The 19,754-nt window shown below is 35.2% G+C and overlaps 1 protein-coding gene across 5 annotated transcripts in view; it reads left to right on the plus strand.

Annotated features, from left to right (window-relative positions):
• The first annotated feature begins 6,208 nt into the window (after window positions 1-6,208).
• The window catches only part of LOC126893264 (single-stranded DNA-binding protein 3), a 180,653-nt gene continuing 167,107 nt past the window's right edge, over window positions 6,209-19,754 (plus strand). The window contains exons 1-5 of one of the 5 annotated variants that reach the window (XM_050663273.1): window positions 6,209-6,576; window positions 13,881-14,373; window positions 14,704-14,776; window positions 14,832-14,893; window positions 14,951-15,035. In XM_050663273.1, coding sequence (XP_050519230.1) covers window positions 14,318-14,373; window positions 14,704-14,776; window positions 14,832-14,893; window positions 14,951-15,035 — 276 coding nt within the window. In that variant the 5' untranslated portion in view covers window positions 6,209-6,576; window positions 13,881-14,317. The remainder of the gene's footprint in view (window positions 6,577-13,880; window positions 14,374-14,703; window positions 14,777-14,831; window positions 14,894-14,950; window positions 15,036-19,754) is intronic. The other 4 variants (XM_050663270.1, XM_050663269.1, XM_050663272.1 and 1 more) reach the window with 4 other exon arrangements.

Raw genomic sequence — 19,754 nt, forward strand, 5'->3', positions numbered from 1 at the left:
AGGAAAGTGCTACTTTTCCTCCCGAGAATGAAGTTTACTGAAGTAATCATTCAAGGGAGGAAAAGACACTTTACTCCCATGTTATACATATGGTTTTTCCACCTTCCTCAAATAACAAGTTATTTTTCATTTTTACTTAATTTATTTATGTAACTAACCAACAAAATTTATTAGAACTAAAACTAACAAGTAGGTACATTATAACTGTCAACTGTCAAATATAAGTCAAATTATTAATGTAAACATTGTTAAATTAAAATAACAATTTACTGTTTTTTACCATTCTGTAAAATACAGGATGTTTTATAAATAAACGTTAAAATGTATAGATACTTACGTAATAGAAAATAGATATTGTACAGGGCGTCAATAAGTTATATTTCATGAATGAAATACCATGACGTCACTTTTATTTTTCCTCCCTAGGGAGGAAAAGTACAACTTTGGTCCCTACAATCAGGTTCGGAAAAGTATACTTTCGGTAGAGGTAGGTGGACAAAATATTTTCGTGACGAATAACGCACGCTATCCGTCGCTCAGTGGATTCGGCGGTACAACACACAAAATAAATATTTACGTCGTAAAAATACTTGAACAGATTTAAATTTGTACCGCAAATATTTTTTCCACCTACCTCTATCGAAAGTATACTTTTCCGGACCTGATTGTAGGGAGCAAAGTTGTACTTTTCCTCCCTAGGGAGGAAAAGTAAAAGTGACGTCATGGTATTTCATTCATGAAATATAACTTATTGACAATGTACAATATCTATTTTCTATTACGTAAGTATCTATACATTTTACCGTTTATTTATAAAACCCCCTGTATTTTGCAGAATGGTAAAAAACAGTAAATTGTTATTTTGATTAACAATGTTTACATTAATAATTTGACTTATATTTGACAGTTGACAGTTAAATTGTACCTACTTGTTAGTTTTAGTTTTAATAAATTTTGTTGGTTAGTTACATAAATAAATTAAGTAAAAATAAAAAAATGTCTTTTTATTTGAGGAAGGTGGAAAAACCATATGTATATCATGGGAGTAAAGTGCCTTTTCCTCCCTTGAATGATTACTGGAATGAACTTCATTCTCGGGAGGAAAAGTAGCACTTTCCTCCCTTGTTATACAAATAGCTATTTTTGTTATATTTTAATATACAACACACACACAAATTTTTATTGATGTGGATCCGCCTTAACAGTCGTGTTTTCATGTTTCTGTCATTTTTAAATTGGACATAATTATTATATGCATGTACTTTTTCTTTATGAATTATTCATTATTTTTTAACATGGTAAGGCCCAAACCACACGGGCCACTCCGCAGCGCTACCGCTACTCTATGGATCCACAGAGTGGCTGACGATGATTTACCGTGGGTTCTTATGTAGAGTGGCCGTCGCAATTCAGACGAGCGAGTGTAGTCGGCCACAGTCGCCGAGGCTTGGCGTCCACTAGTGGAAAACCCAATTCAGACGGACCACTTTTGTAGCTGCCACAGATGTTTACGAGAATTTATGGGGTGAGCACCTAAAATGAATTTCGATTCGGAACGGTTTTTGATTGAAGTGCAAAACAGACCGGATATAATATGTGATACAAGAACCCGAGGGCATATTTATAGGTCATTAAAAGGAATACCGTGGGACGTCACCTTTGAATTATTTGTTTCTGATTTTAAAGAAGGTCCTATCGAAATAAAGAATAAATCCCATAAGCAATGTTTTCTCTATTATTTATATTTACCTACATTTTATTATACGTTGGATGCATTTGAACTGAACAAAACAAATAGGTATTCACAATCTTGTTTGTTTATTTATGTTAAATGGTGGGGTCCCATTCTAGGTCAAAAAAGGTTTTATTGTTTGTTGTTGAAAACAAAACGATAATATATCAATCAAAAGGGGGTTGCAAGCTAACATGTTTTTCACTTTCACTCAGTTGTCAGGTTGTATCAAACTGTAGGATAAACTTTTACGCCTGTAGGATACCAGATGTACTGGTTGCTTTTTTATGTGCTTCTTTCTGTGATATAGTTGTTTTTGTCTGGTTCTTCTTAATTCCATTTATGGAGTTTATTTAAGTATTAAAGTTATTTAAGTATGAAATTTTATAAAATATTTTTTCTACAACCGTGTTAAAAATGCAACTTTTTAGCACTCCATACGAGCGTTAAAAATGCTACTTTAAGGCACTAGTGCTTAAAAATTTTTAAGGCACTGCAGTTCGTATTGACCGTATAGGCAATTTTGATATAATGTCAAAAAAATATAAAAATGGAATGTCAGTCAAGTTCAAGTAAAAGTTTTTGTAGATATTGTCCTGTAATTACGTTTGTAGAAAAAATATTGTATGATATGCGTGTTAAAAAGTACATTTTTAAGGCACTCATGTGAATTTCAGAACTCGCTTCGCTCATTCTGCAAACTTTCACATGCGTGCCTTAAACGTGTACTTTTAACACTTATATCATGAATAACTATAAAACTATGGACATTACAAACACTGATTTTGACGAACACACTTTTTAAAAAAATATTAGCCGGCAAGTTTTTAATCATTTGAACAAACTTTTTTTTCTCACCCATACATTAGACGCCGCACCCTTCCAAACGATCCACTTCGCAGCGTAGTCGCCGGCGCTTAGAAAATCGCCTGTTTCAGCCACTCTGTGAATCCACAGAGTAGCGCTGCAGAGTGGCCCGTCTGGTTTGGGCGTAAAACCTTTTTTGACCTAGGATGGGACCCCACTATTTAACATAAATAAACAAACGAGATTGTGAGTACCTATTTGTTTTGTTCAGTTCAAATGCATCCAATGTATAATAAAATGTAGGTAAATATAAATAGAGAAAACATTGTTTATGGGATTTATTATTTTCGATAGGGCTACCTCCTTTACAATCAGAAACAAATAATTCAAAGATGACATCCCACGGTTTTCCTTTTAATGCCCTATAAATATGCCCTCGGGCTCTTGTATCACATATTATATCCGGTCTGTTTTGCACTTCAATCAAAAACCGTTCCGAATAGAAATTCATTTTAGGTGCTTACCCTATAAATTCTCGTAAAAATCTGCGGCAGCTACAAAAGTGGTCCGTCTGAATGGCGTTTGCCACTAGTGGACGCCACTCAGTGGCGTAGCTAGGGTGGAGCGGGGGGGGCGGTCCGCCCCGCCAGGGGTGACACCCGAGAGACCCGATCACAAAAGAATAAATCGTTAATTTGTGACTTTACTCACGTATCAACCTAAAGTTCGATGTTATTTTGTGAACACACGAACGAAACCACAGTATAAAGAGGGACAGTAGAACTTCTCTCCGAAAAATTGGAAGTAAAATCGTAAAAAGAAGTAAAGTAAGAAGTAAAAAAGGCGCATTGCACCACTCGTCCATTGCTGATCGCGTAGAAACGTACAGGTTAACAGGGAAAACCCGCATCTACCACTGGTGAATTACCAATTGCCGGTAGTACTTCTTGAGATCAAAGTGCCTACATAGAAGAAATTTTACTGTTCCTCTTTATACTGTGACGAAACCAAGAGAAGTTGAGGTCAAAGAGGCATTTCTTGGATATTTTTTTCCGTTAAAAGGAAAAAGCAGTTAATCTAAGTTGATCTAAGTAACGAAATTCTCAAGAAGCTTGAAATTGATGGTGTAGAAATATTATGAAGTGCCGTTCACAGGGATACGATAATGCAGCTGTTATGAGCGGCGTACATGGAGGAATACAAGCTATTATTAAAGCAAAAATCAAAAAGGCCATTTTCTTCGGATCTATTGATCATTTAATTAATTTATGTGGCCAGCACTCTTTTGCACAAAACACATCTTGTGTAACATTTTTCAGAACTACTGTAGAAGCAATTTTTAAGTTTTTTTATATGTTTCCATTAGCTGCTAGGAAGTGCTTATTAAACACAGCAAAACATCTGTTAAGCGACTTTCCACAACGCGTTGGAGTTCTCAGTCACTGCGCACTATGCTGGCTGCAGTTAAAGTATTGGCAGAACATTTTTATAGTGTTGTTGCTTCAATTTACAAATTCTCTCATCAACAAGGAAATTTATACACCAGAGATGCTGCACATAACCTCATGCCCGCTTTGTGTAATTAAAGGCATTGATCAATCATGACCAAAATAGGGGCACTTCGTCTTTATATTGAAGAAAAACCTGATCATATTATAAATAAAGTAATACATAGATTTTGCCACGACAAAATATGAGGACGACGACATTTCCACCTAAAAACTAATTCGACGTAGAAAACGAATGGATGGTGAGTTAGCTACCTATATAGGACTTACACTTCGAGCAGAACTTCAAAAAGATAATATTATGTTGGAATGTTTTGACATTCAATGTTGAACTCGAAACCAGATCAGTCCATTAATATGGCTTCATTGTTAGAGGCTGTGCAGACACATACTTTGCTTTTCCACGAACAGTGAACAGTTGAAATTAGCTGTTTCAACATTTTGTGACTTTTACCATGAAAAGGTATCAGAAGAAGACCTCCTGCTATAAATACCAAGGCTCAGAAGACTTTTACAAGCGGCCAATATTACACCATCTAAATGGTTAGCTGTAGACTTTTTAAAATTCATTGTGGAATGGGATTTTATGGAATCTCTTCCAAACTTAATGGTCGTCTTAAAATTGTTTATGACCATTTTTGTATCGGTTGCTTCATGTGAGAGAAGTTTTGAGAAGCTAAAATCAATCAAGAATTACTTGCGAGAAACAATGACGTCAACAAGGCTAAATAACCCAGGTTTATTATCTATCGAACGGAGCGGTCAATGTTAGGAGAATGGAGCGGTCAATGTTAGGAATAACTCTGCGAGACAAAATCAAAAACGAAGAAATCAGGAGAAGAACAAAGGTGACTGACGTCATCGAAAGGATAGCCAGGTTGAAGTGGAGATGGGCAGGACACATAGCCAGAACGACAGATGGGCGATGGACGAAGAGGTTACTGGAATGGAGGCCAAGAGAAGCGTCGGTCGACCGCCTACAAGATGGACTGACGACTTAAGAAAGCTAAAAAAAAACTGGATCAGAGCGGCGCAGGATAGATTTTTTTTACTACATGCAATCAATAAACAAAAATTTATAAGCATGTTAGTTGTTTGTTCAAAGTGGTGTAAGTATAAATTTGGATTTGTTATCCAATGATAACAAAAACTCTTAAATTAAGCCTCTTAAATTATTGAACTGTGCCCTGAACGGGTAAGTAGTTCACTGCACTGCACTGCACGACACTTCACTTCACTGTTGCTTAGAACCTATGTGGTAGCTCCAGTGGTTTGTGCCTCCTCAATCTCCGAGTCTGCTCACTATTATCCAGCAGGTTTAGAGCAAGATTATTAGGGTGGTTTTCTAATTTTACCAAATAGCGGCAGGATAGATGGGGTTGGAAATGAGGGGAGGAGGCCTATGTTCAGTAGTGGACTTTTGAGGCTGGATGATGATTAACTATCGAACATGAAGCAACACAAAACATAAATATAGAAAATGTAATGTCAGAGTTTGTCGCTAGTAAAGCTAAAAAAATATTTTAATTCATTCACATAGTGTAAACCAAAAAAGTAAATAAAATGTTATATAGAACTGCCGGGAACTAGATAGTGGTAGCTCAAGATAGGGAGACATGGAGAAACTTAAAAGAGGCCTATCTTCATCAGTGGACGATAGCGGTTAGACGATGATGATGATGATGATATACTATTTACTGCAGTTTCGTTAACTATAATTCTTAATTTTTTCATTATTCAAAACATACGTTTATCGGATTTTCGTTGATTTTAACAATCTTTATTTTTAGAATTTGGGGTGACACCATCGATTACCGCCCCGGGTGTCACCCACGCTAGCTACGCCACTAGCAGTGAAGCTCGGCGACTGTGGCTGGCCATAGTCGCTCATCTGGGGTTCGACGGCCACTCTACATAAGAACTCACGGTAAATCAGCGTCAGCCACTCTGTGGCTGAGTAGCGCTGCAGAGTGGCCTGTCTGGTTTGGGCCTAAAACAAAATTTCAAGCAAACAGATGTTTATAGTAGGCATACGCTTATTCGGTACACCGGCTTCAAACGGTTTTTCGGAGCCAGATTCTATTTATATACATACTATACAGTTCTACAGTTCACACGTGAAGCCATTAAAAATGAGAAAGCTTTTATAATGTGACTGGCAAGATATTTTAATATAAAAATCAAATACACCTAACAAAACCATAAATAGATAGAACATGAACTGAAATAATCGTCAACAGACTAGATTATGGAATTGGAATTGTATGCGCACTCTCGTTTTTGAGATTAATAAATAGGGTCGTTGCCACTACATGCTGGAGTTTTGTTAACATAAGCGCGATGAGTAGATCGCTGTAATTTTCTTTCTGCAGAAAGTATATTAATTAATAATTACAGTGATAGTGAAAAAGTTCGCGATTTCATTATAATTCCGTTAGTAATAGATGCACGAACAAAGGAGGCACTCGGAGGCATTGAAGCGCAGCAAGAGAGAAGCGTAGCCATTTTATAACGGGACAACTGATAAAGGTGCGTTAAAATAACAAAACAGATACTTCAGGACCGGTATTTAGGAACTGTTTCATGAACCTGTTTAATGAATTGATCTAATGTCTAATCCTAAATCATTATTTATTTTATTGCAAATATGAATAAAATAAATTAAACTGCTGAAAATTAGGACTCATTTAAACTTTGGATTAATTCGACATATAGGTATTCGGTTATTCGCTGTATAGCATCGATATATTTGAAATTAAGTAATTAACAAAAAAATTAATCTAATATTTTTGAATCAAACTATTCATTTCTTAGCTTCGTGATTATTTCAGGGAATCGTCAATTTTATTTAGTTTTTCGTTTTTGTAGCTAATCTTATAATTTCCAATTTGTTTAATTTGAGGGTTTTCCCCTTCAGTTGATTGAGGTTTTTTCCTCTTTCTATTTTATTTCCACAGTCGGTAATATGTTATCTTGTTCATTCCATCTTTCATCATTTACTTAAAATCTGCCCTATAACTTCTGTCACTCTCTTTTCTTTCCTCATAAATTTCATTTGTTACTGTTTCTGTTTAGTCTTGTTAAGTTTTGTATTAGGCAATATTGATCATTTTATTGGTATTTGATTCATATAAATCAAAATAAAAAATATATAATAGGACAAAAACCACTATTGATGCAACCGTATCGTTGGATATCATCATCACTACCTTTACTGTATCTACTGCTGCTCTGAAGAGTTCTATAGAACTGCATTTAAACCAGTCCCTTAAATTCGTCGGCCATGATACTCTCTGAGTACCTATTTTTAAGGAAGCAATATCAGAGGAAGAACAGGGTATATCAATAAACGGAAAAATCTTGAACAACATAAGATTCGCAGACGACACCGCTATTTTTGCAGACAGTCTAGAAGCACTGCAACGATTAGTGAATAGATTACATGTCATCTAGTTAGTATAAAATATGGACTCCAAATGAACGTTAAGAAAATCAAGTTCATGATTTTTTCTAAGCAACACACACAGCAGTAGGAAGGCTAGATATCGAGGGAAAACAAGTAGAAAGAGTAAATACCTACAAATATCTGGGAACCTGGTTAACGGAAAACAACGACCACGGTAGAGAAATTAGGACACGCATCAAAATTGCAAGAAAGGCATTCATAAAAATGAAAAAAATGTTTGTTAATCGAGACCTTCCTCTGGAGCTGAGAATAAGAGCCTTAAGATGCTACGTGTTCTCGACTTTGTTGTATGGAATGGAAAGCTGGACACTGAAAGTAGACAACACAAAGAAGTTAGAAGCATTTGAGATGTGGTGCTATAGAAGGATTTTGAAAATACCATGGATCCAACGAATTACGAATGCAGAGGTGCTAAGAAGGCTACAAAAGGATTGCGATGTGATAAAGAACATAAAAACCAGAAAGCTGGAATATTTGGGCCACATTACTAGAGGTGCGAAATATGAGATATTACGGCTCATAATGCAGGGCAAAATTAAGGGGGAAAGATCCATAGGTAGAAGAAAAATTTCCTGGTTGAGAAACTTAAGAGAGTGGTATAGTTGCAGCTTAGTAGATCTTTTCAGAGCCGCCGCCAATAAGGTACGGGTAGCTATGATGATAGCCAACCTCCGATAGGAGAGGGAACTACAAGAAGAAGAAGATGATACTCTACTTCTTACTATACTCCTGCCTCCTTTTATCTTTCGCTGTATTATCAGTCTTAGGCCCGGTACTTTATGTCTCGATTAACAGCCGGTTAGGTAACCGGGGTTTAATCGGAACCTCTTTAGGGTCTCTTGCGTTGTAATAAATGCAATTACAAAGTATTATTATAATTATAAATAAGTATAATAATAATTATAATTACATTTATTACAACGCAAGAGACCCTAAAGAGGTCCCGATTAAACCCCGGTTAACTAACCGGCTGTTAATCGAGACATAAAATACCTTGCCTTAGCATTTCATATCGCCATCCTCTCATTACGTGTTCCAGATATTGTAACTTTCTTCATCATTCTCTTTGCCTTATCCCTATGCGGGGTCGGCTTTGCTAATTGCATTTCTCCACACAATTCTATCCTGGGTCATATCAATATTAATCCCCTTTACCAACATGTCCTGCCTAACCGTCTCCCCACCACGTCTTCTTTGGTCTTCCTCTCCTACTCCTTCCAGGAATCTGCACTTCAGCTACTCTTCGTATTGGATGATTAACGTCTCGACGTTGAACATGACCAAACCATCTCAACCTATGCTCTCTCATTTTGGCATCAATTGGTGCCACACCTAGACTTCCCCTAATGGGGAGCAGGGGGCTAGTTGTAACAATTTTCATAAAATCAAATATATCTTGACAGATATTTTCCCAATTATCACTAATTAAACACCAAACGTCAGTTTAACCCTTTCTGAATAAAATGGAAATAAAGAAAGTTAAAAAGACTGGTATTTTTTAATCAGCTAGCATTTTACCAAAAAAAGTGCAGTGTTACAACTTACCCCGCGCTTGGGGCTAGTTGTAACATCTATTGGGGCAGGTTGTAACATTACGAAAATTCGAATTTTTTGGAATATTTCGAAGAAAATACCAACGTTGGTCCTGTTGAAAGATGTTGCTCGACTGAATAACATGGCTTCCGGTTTTTGGACCCAATCTGGACCAACTGTATAATTTTGATACCAAGAAGAAGGAAGTTGCTTAGCACCGAGTTTCACAGCACATTGGTAAGGCAGTTTTCGCATCTTCATGGGAATTAGTCCAAAATATATTTCGGCGCACTTCAGAATATACGAAGCCATTTTACTTTCTTCTTCGGCTGTAAAAACTATCCCTGGTTTAGTACAGCCCACTTGTAGACTCTTAATGTTTTTCTTTTTTTCTATATCGGTATAAAGATACATGACACAGTCCGTGCTGTTTTACTTGCTTGCTTTATGCTACATTGATTATCTAAAATTTCCGCTGAACCTAACTCGTAGACTTCACTTTCTGGCTTTGAGTTATCCTTTCTGATTATTCTTTTATGTTGTCTCATTCTGGACGATTACTAAACTAAATAATACATTTTTATATTGTAGATCATACATTTAGTAAGATTCAGCGCAATTTGTAACATGTTACAACAAGCCCCAACGCTTTGTTACAACATGCCCCGTAGCACACTTTTGTATATTTATTAAAATAACTGTAAAAGTATCTTGCTAATCGTAAAATCGTTAAGCAACATAAAAGTATAACTAAATTTAGAAATTTAGAAAAGAAATGAACACCGAAAGTTTCATTTCCGTTTAAAACATAGCGATAACCAAAATTTTATGAGAGTCAAATTTTAAATTACCTTATCCAAATGAAGCACGTGCACAAATCTACTACATATTTGCAACTATCGGAGGATGGCTGGCTAGCCGGTGTCATTTGCAGGGCGATAAGAGAATAGGATTGAGTCAGTTAAATTAGTTAAAAACGGTCAAATAACCTATGAAAAAGCCATGTTACTACTTACCCCTGTTACAACAAGCCCCTTGTTCCCTACTCATTTTTAATTTTATCCTTTCTTGACACTCCACTCATCCATCTAAGCATTCTCATCTCCGCCACATGCATTCGTTGTTCCTCTTTCTTTTTCACTGCCCAACATTTAGTTCCGTACATCATAGCCGGTCTTATGGCTGTTTTATAGAATTTTCCTTTCAGCTTCATTGGAACTTTTTTGTCACACAACACACCACTCGCTTCCTTCCACTTCATCCATCCAGCCCTAATTCTACTGCATGCATCTCCATCTATTTCTCCATTACTCTGTAATACCGATCCCAGGTACTTAAAACTATTTGCTTTTTACAATCAGTTCACCATCCAAAGATACCATTTTATTTGTAGTAACTCCATCTTTAAATGAACATTCCGAATACTCTGTCTTTGTCCTACTAAGTTTTAAACCTTTTTCCTCCAGAGCTCGTGTCCACTGTTCCAGTTTTTGTTCTAAGTCTCTTTCACTATTTCCTACTAACACGACATCATCAGCATACATTAAGCACCATATTGTAACTTTCGTATTTATTAATTCTTATTCTTTGCAGGGCCGTAACTACAATGTTGGGGGCCCCGGGGCAAACGTCATCTGGGGCCCTCTACCGGGGGCCTGGGGGTTTACCCCCCACCGGAAGGGGGGGATTCCGGAAAAATGTTTGACATTTAACCCCTTGAAAACGCATTTTAATGCATTCCATGACTGAAATTTCTTGTACATACCTTCATATTGCTATTTTAGACCAACACAAAAAATTTTGAAATCACCTTATTTTAAGCTAAATAATTTTGCAACTACAGTAGAACCCCGCAAATCCGAACTAATTGGGGGGACAGCCTGTTCGGATTTCGAAAAGTTCGGATTATCCGAAAGTTAGCCTTAACTATTAGTAGTTCAAAGCTTTCATTGTGATTTTGAGTAGCCAAACGTTCTCGCAAGAGTGTGGACAATATTTTTGGACTCAAGTTGACTACGAGAGAACCAAAGTAAGTTTGTGTTTAACCTTTATAAACACTTTATAAACCTATATATTAAAAGTATAATATTTATTTTTAAGAAATTTTAAATGTCAAAGTTCTAGTAATGCTACATTGTCCAATTTTCTGGCTTTACTCTGTAAAATAAACATGTTTTTAAGTTTTTGTCTTGAATTTTTAAATTTTTTTCACTTTCCGTTGGTTCGGATTTGCCGAAAGTTCGGATTCGCGGGGTTCGGATTTACGGGGTTCTACTGTATTATTTTTCTCATAGGCATCTTTCAGTGCGTCACAGTTTTGCGATTTCTTTCTAACGCATTAAATTGTACGTGACAGAAAAAAGGCACGTCTGTGATTACAGACATTTATAACATTTATTATAGTTGTCGATAGATGGCGCTATAATAAAAAAAATTTACGAATTATATAATATATCTACGAATAAAATCTATACAATTTATAAGACTATACAAATCAAAGAAAATACCATTTTATGAATGCAATAAACACAATTGATTTGTTTTTATGCCAAATTGCAAATAAAATGTGACAACTGTCAGATTTAACTAAAATGTCATGTTAGAATAAATGTTATAAATGTATATTATCACGGACTTACCTTTTCTTCTATCATTTGTGACGCACTGAAAATGCCCATGAAAAGGACCATACCATGAATATAACATTTTTTCTGTTTTCATAAAAAAAGATACTATAATATTAATTACATTGTTCGGCTACAATGTTCTTACATCTGTTGGCAAATCTGAAACAAAAATGTTATATGGTATGGGCGATTAAATACTCCCCTGAGGCATCCTTTCCCCGGGTTCAAATGCCATTGAAAGAGGGGACCCGGGCCCCCTCTTTCAATGGCATTTTAGGTTTTATTACGCGGAAATAACTAATTTCCCAAGTAATAATTTAAATTTTTATGTTAAGTTCTCAGGGGCCCCAGCTTCGCCCAGGCCTAAGGGGTCCCTGTTCTGTTCCAATTGCATTTTAGTCAAAAATACTAATTTTCCCAGCGAAAAATTAAAACTTTATGTTGAGGTCTAGGGTGACCCTGTAAGATCTTTTTAAAATTGTGTCAGTTGAAAATATTTCTTTGGGATCGGTTTTTAAAATACATATTTTATATTCCTAGTTAAAATTTATGCACGGCCAAAGAAGAAGGGGTCCCTGCGGGGCCCCCCTTGGCTGGGGGCCCTGGGGCACTGCCCCGGTTGCCCCAATGGTAGTTACGGCCCTGATTCTTTGTCAATTTCTCGCAATACTTCCGTGTTCGTTTTCTTCTGTGTCCATGCTACTCTAAGCATCCACATTTCAAATGATTGTAGCTTATTTATGTGTCCTTGCTTCAATGTCCAGCTTTCAAGTCCATATTGCAGTATCGACATCACGTAGCATGTAGCATCTCAAAGCTCTTATTCTCAATTATAATCTTGGTCTTTGTTGCAGATAATTGTTTTCATTTTTACAAAGGCATTGCTTGCTTGCTATTTATTATAATATATTACTTCTTCTTCTTAACGTGCCCTATCAAGTCCCCTTGACCTTGGCGATTAACATGGCGAAACTGTCTCTGTCTCGAGCTATTCTAAATAGGTGTTCTGCTTTCTTTATTCCTGTCCACTACCGGATATTCTTCAACCAAGAGGCCTGCTTTCTACCAATTCCTCTGCGTCCTTCGATTTTACCCATCATAATAAGTTGAAGAATATTATACCGGTCTCCCCTTACTACGTGTCCAAAATAGGCCATCTTTCTATATTTGATGTTATCAAGCAGCTCGCGGGTAGCATTTGCTCTCTTAAGGACTGCCACATTTGTCAGCATAGCCGTCCATGGTATTTTCAGTATACGTCTGTGCAGCCACATTTCAAAGGCCTCCAAACGGTTAATGGTTTTTTTAATGTCCATGCTTCGACACCATACAAGAGGACTGACCAAATGTAGCATTTAATCATGCGCTTTCGAAGTTGAAGTTGCAAGGTATCATTACAGAAGAATGACCTCATTTTTAAAAATGTCGTGCGGGCTATCTCGATTCTACATTTTATCTCTTTATCTGGATCTAGTTGTTCAGTAATATGGCAACCAAGATATTTAAAACTGGGTACTCTTTGAATTATATGACCATCAACATATAACCGTGAATCTTGATGGGCCAAACGGCTAAATACCATGTATTTTGTTTTTGAACAGTTTATATTTAGGCCAAACTCTCTTCCCACTGTGTCAATGGCATTTAAAAGGTGTTGTAATCCATTTATATCATCACTTAAAATAACTGAATCGTCTGCATATCTGATTGTATTTATCAGAATTCCATTAACTTTCACACCCCATTCCAAATTATGCAGCGCTTCCTTAAATATTCTATCTGAATATAAATTGAAAAACAGTGGGGACAGTATACAACCCTGTCTGACACCTCTTTGTATTTTGCATATTATTTCTGTTGATTTTCCATTTATGCAAGCTGTCGCTGTTTGACGCCAGTATAATTTTTCTATGATTCGTACATCTTGACTATCAACTCCTTTATCCTTTAATATTTTAATTAATTTGTGATGTTGTACTCGATCAAAGGCCTTCTCATAATCAATAAATACAGCAAAGACGTTTTTCTATTAAATATATTACTCCTTAACTTAAATCTTCTTAAATCATGTCTGAATTTTTTGTTTTATTGCTTCTGATAGTATCTATTTTCTATTTTGTAAACTGCCGGGCTATTTTTTGTTTTTATGTTAAGAAAAATGTTCTTTGTTTTTTGGAATATTAATGTTTATTTGTTTGTTGTTACAGAAGTTTGTATGTAACCGGAATGGTGAAAAGATCAGTTGGAGCAAGGAACGGGAACATAGTTACATCTCTAGGAAACAGAGAGGTAGACAGACTCTACACTACAGTCGACGCATGCTATTTGGCGATATAGGTACTTCAGTAATAATTTTGTGTGCGGCGTCGAAAACATTTTGAATTGACGTGTGAGTTGTGATGTGAATTTAAAGCTTATTGAAGTGTTTTCAATATGATATGTACGACTTTAAAGGATTCTAAAGCGAGTAATGCATGCTTACAATAGTGATGTGAATTTAATCGAGTGTATGTGTCTGGGCAATGCGATGAACAGCATCTTTTATCATGTAGAAGCAGCGTGTTTCAGCAACTAAACAATTCCAACCGAACGGTACATTACTTCAATGTATGTAGGTTACATTAGTTAAATAAGTTATAGAAAAATGTATGCGAAAGGAAAGGGATCCTCAGTGCCGTCCGATGCACAAGCGAGAGAAAAGTAAGTAGTTCAAAATTTTCTGCTTTTTTTATTATTTTCTTTTCCTGTCATGAACCCACTCTCCATGTTTTAAAAATCATTGAAGCAACTAGTAAACGTCTTTGATACAGTTTTTATTTGTATGTAAAATCGTCTAGATTAGTCTAAAATTACGTTATTTGACTAAAAATAGGCTATTTTTATGCATTAAGAAGTTTCGGAATTGATGAGGCCTTGATAACCAAAGAGGTACCTGTTTTGTTTACATTTTCTCATCAACTCATATTTTGTTTATAATGAGTCTTAATGAGAGTTGTTCGATTAAGTGTTTAAGATAAGTATTTCTTCCAGATTGGCACTGTACGTTTACGAGTATTTACTTCATGTTGGTGCACAGAAAGCTGCACAGACATTTTTGTCTGAGGTGAGTTTCACCTTTAATTCCAACGATAATTAGTAAAATGTTAAAATTATTTTAGATACGATGGGAGAAAAACATAACATTAGGAGAACCTCCAGGATTTTTACATTCGTGGTGGTGGTATGTTGACATTTTTATTTTCTTCATTTTTTCTTTATTAATTTTGGGACATTTTAGTGTTTTTTGGGATTTATATTGTGCCGCTCCTGAAAGGAGGGACACTTGTGAGCATTCTTCAGAAGCAAAAGCCTTTCATGATTACGTGAGTATTTTTTACTTCTCTCTTAGTATTTAGTGCGATCAATACTTCATAGTTGAAAATGTGGCAACATTGAACCCAGTATACGCGTTTGACCAGGTACAGTCGACCAATTCGTTACTCTAGCTAAACTCTTTTTTATACTATGTTGAATTTTTTTAGAACCCATTTCAAAACACTGTCTATTTTTAAATAAGTATTGAAGGTGGGAAACACTATGAAATTTATAATATTTTGCTTACATGACTGTTCATATAAACTTTTCTATGTTGAGTTTATGCTTGGCTTACTTTGTGATTGCTGGAGTAGAAAACCTTGAATTTTTATCTTTACTGACTTTAGGTAAAGTTAGGATACCTGTGTGTTGGCCTAATTGTGATATACATACTTCACAAGATAACGAAATACATAATGCATTCATTTTGTTCTTCTCTCAAAACATGTTCCTATTTCCAATAGGAATCCAAATACAAATATGTAATATGAAGTTAACACAATTTTTTACATAAACATTACAGTTGTTATCACTTTATTTACAAAACTTTACGAAAACCACATCTGAAACAATGATATTGAAACTCCTATTTTTTTATTTACTTATATTGTTTTTTACTGTAAAGTAAAAAATAATCTATATTTTGTAACAAAATGTATTTTGTGTTACTTTTGATTTCCAACTCCTTCACCCTCACCCCTCTGCTTTATCCCAAGACTTGGTCTAATAAATTAATTTTTTTGTAATATGTATCTATAATTAATAATGAATCAAATAATTACTTGCTGTGTAATATCAATCCTTAATATTTTAAATTACTATAAAATAATAGGTGCTCTTCCCATATTTCCAGGGTGTGACTAAACCATTTTTATGTCCCATTAGTTGTTTTTTGTACATATGTACAAGATACTGGTTTTCCATATTTCCCGCCATTCTATCCATTTGTTCCACTCCCATAATTCTATTAAAAATCATTTTAGCCAACTTATTCTATCTGAGAAAAACATTGGTCCAATGGCATTACCTTTCTCGCACCTCAGCTCAAAGAGTGTCATAACTCAAAAAAAAAATGAAGTCGCTCGTGGGAGTGCCGACAGAAGTGAAAACTTCTTATAGTATATAAATTACGAGCTCAATCCTTTTTCCCAATCCAAAAAGAAGTGCTATACCTATTTCATATACGCGATGCGTAAGCCCTATGCTATTTATGTATACATACACAAAATTAATTTACGTACAAAATTTATTTCAGCGAAGTGATGACGGTCGCAAATTCAATACTTTTTCCCCATCCAAGAAGTGCACAACGTCCCTAAAGCAATTTTCAATTCAAAAATTTATTTCGTTGAAGCGATGACGGTCGCTAATTTAATACTTTTTCCCCGTCCAAAAAGTGCACAACGTCCCTCAAGAAGTTTTCACTTCAAAAATTTATTTCGTCTAAGCGATGACGGTCCCTAATTCAATACTTTTCCCCCATCCAAAAAGCGCACAACGTTCCTAAAGAAATTTTCACTTCAAAAATTAATTTCGTCGAAGCGATGACAGTCGCTAATTAAATATTTTTCCCCATCCAAAAAGTGCACAACGTCCCTCAAGAAGTTTTCACTTCAAATATTTATTTCGTCGAAGCGATGACGGTCGCAAATTTAATACTTTTTCCCATTCAAAAAGTGCACAACGTCCCTAAAGAAGTTTTCACTTCAAAAATTTATTTCGTCGAAGCGATGACGGTCCCTAATTCAACACTTTTCCCCCATTCAAAAAGTGCACAACGTCCCTAAAGAAATTTTCACTTCAAAAATTTATTTCGTCGAAGCGATGACGGTCGCTAATTTAATAATTTTTCCTCATCCAAAAAGTGCACAACGTCCCTAAAGAAGTTTCACTTCAAATATTTATTTCGTTGAAGCGATGACGGTCGTTAATTTATTATTGTTTCTCAGCCAAAAAGTGCACAACGTCCCTAAAGAAGTTTTCACTTCAAAAATGTATTTCGTCGAAGCGGTGACGGTCCCTAATTCAATATTTTTCCCCATCCAAAAAGTGCACAACGTCCCTAAAGAAATTTTCACTTCAAAAATTTATTTCGTCGAAGCGTTGACGGTCGTTAATTTATTATTTTTTTCCCAGCCAAAAAGTGCACAACGTCCCTAAAGAAGTTTTCACTTCAAAAATTTATTTCATCGAAGCGATGATGGTCGCTAATTTAATACTTTTTTCCATCCAAAAAGAGCACAACGTCCATAAAGAAGTTTTCACTATAAACATTTATTTCGTCGAAGCGATGACGGTCGCTAATTTAATAATTTTTCCCCATCCAAAAAGTGCACAACGTCCGTCAAGAAGTTTTCACTTCAAAAATTTATTTCATCGAAGCGATGATGGTCGCTAATTTAATACTTTTTTCCATCCAAAAAGAGCACAACGTCCCTAAAGAAGTTTTCACTTCGAATGTAGTGATGCTGATTATAGTTACCTTCGAGTATTCGTTACAAATCGTTACTTTTGTATAAAGTAATCATTTGCAGTATTCGTTACTTTGATTACTATGATTACTTTTGTTACTTTTGTATTTGAGTATCGGTAATCATATCGAAAATCGTATTTCTCAGTAGGTAGGTATTTTGTATAAAGTAAACATTTACAATAGCATTTAGCAATATAAATTTAGAATAGCATGGACACAGAGGAAAACGAACACGGAAGTATTGCGAGAAATGGGTAAAGAATGCGAAATAATAAACACAATAAAAATAAGAAAGTTACAATATCTGGGACACGTAATGAGGGGACCGCGATATGAAATGCTAAGACTGATAATACAGGGAAAGATAAGAGGCGGAAGGAGTATAGGAAGAAGGAGAGTGTCATGGTTAAAGAATTTAAGGGACTGGTTTAGATGCAGTTCTATAGAACTCTTTAGAGCAGCGGTGGATAGAGTAAAGATAGTGATGATGATATCCAACCTCCGATTAGGAGACGGCACTTGAAGAAGAAGAAGAAACATTTACAGTATTCGTTACTTTGATTACTATGATTACTTTTGTATTTGAGTACCGGTAATCATATCGAGAATCGTATTTCTCAGTAGGTAGGTATTTTGTATATTATGTATTCCGATATAACAATGACCTTCACCGATCTGTTTAAGGGATAAAAATGATTTGATTATTTTTGTTACTTTTTAATGTGTTTTTTTTTTGTTTTTTTTTTTGTTATCGCCGAAGAGATGACGGTCGCGAAATAAATCCCTTTTCCCCATCCTAAAATAGGCTTTACATTTATTTTAAATTTAAATACTTCTATACAATTTATATATATGTTACGGTCAATGATAATTGGACATTTGACGTTAATGGCCGGATATTGTCGTGTAATGTCCATTTTCCTTGGTTATTAACGACAATAACCTTAAATATTGGCCAATGTTGTAAAAACTTACCGTAAAATTAAATTTTTCATTAATAACCGGTCAATAACGACAGTGGACAGAAGCAAATGGCCAATGTTGATAAATCGATGCCTCAGAAGCCAATCGGTATAAGTCAATAAGTGTTTAAAATGAGATACTATTATGTTTCTGAAAGTAGTTGCAGAAATATAAGTAGTTATTAAAAACAAATAAAACGTCTTTATTTATTATAATATGGGTAACATATTCACAAAAACAAACAAGGAAATAATATTATTTTTATATACAGTATGGTGCAAATGAAAGGAATAAATTCGTTATTTCATAAACCGGCGACTTTAAGGAAAAATCCCGAAACAGGTCGATTTTTATTTTTAAATTATGATATTTTGGCATATAATGGCATACTAGTGACGTCATCCATCTGAGTGTGATGACGTAATCGATGATTTTTTAAATGGCAATAGGGGGCGTGTGCTACCTCATTTGAAAGGTTATTCAATTCTCTATTCAGTGCCATAAACACTTACATAATTAATTATAAAGGGTGTCTGAAAAAATTTTTTTTCATTAAAATATTTAACAAAAAATAGAAGAATGTATGTAATTTATTTCATTCAAAATACATTTTACTGCTGTCATGAATCAGAAAAAAAATGTTTATTTCACAAATAAACAATGGTTTTTCGCTTAAATTAATGTTTAAACTTCCAAGAGGCAGGTGGCTGGCGGGAGCTGGCTTGATCATTGAATTTCATTCTATAGTGCTTTGTTGTTTTTTTAGCACCCGCTGTTCTCAAAATATTTTTCGCTTCTTTAATTTCACTATTATTCGGTATTGTATTCGTCACAGTTTAAAAATGATTTATTGTCATCACGTTTTGACTTGACTATTCTTCTTCTTTAAGTTCCATCTTCTATCGAAGGTTGGAAATGATGGCAATGCGGACCCTGTTGACTGCCGCTCTAAATATCTCTGCACTACTGCATTCGAACCATTCCCGTAAGTTCTTAAGCCAGGATGTTCTTCGTCTTCCCACATTTCGCTTTCCTCGGATTTTGCCTTGCATAATAAGTTGTAATAATGCGTGTCTTAATTTCTTTGGTTTGGTCTACATTTGATTATCCATGTTCCTAAGTATTTGTAGTTATCCACACTCTCAATCACAGTATCTTCAATAGTTAATTGGATGTTTACGTGTGCTGATTTAGTTATGATCATGCATTTAGTTTTCTTTAAATTCATCTTCAGTCCGTACTCATGACAGCGTTCATTAAGGCGTTGCATTACGTTCTGTAAATCATTGTT

Source organism: Diabrotica virgifera, chromosome 10 (assembly GCF_917563875.1).
Source record: "Diabrotica virgifera virgifera chromosome 10, PGI_DIABVI_V3a".
In the NCBI taxonomy this organism is placed as follows: domain Eukaryota; kingdom Metazoa; phylum Arthropoda; class Insecta; order Coleoptera; family Chrysomelidae; genus Diabrotica; species Diabrotica virgifera.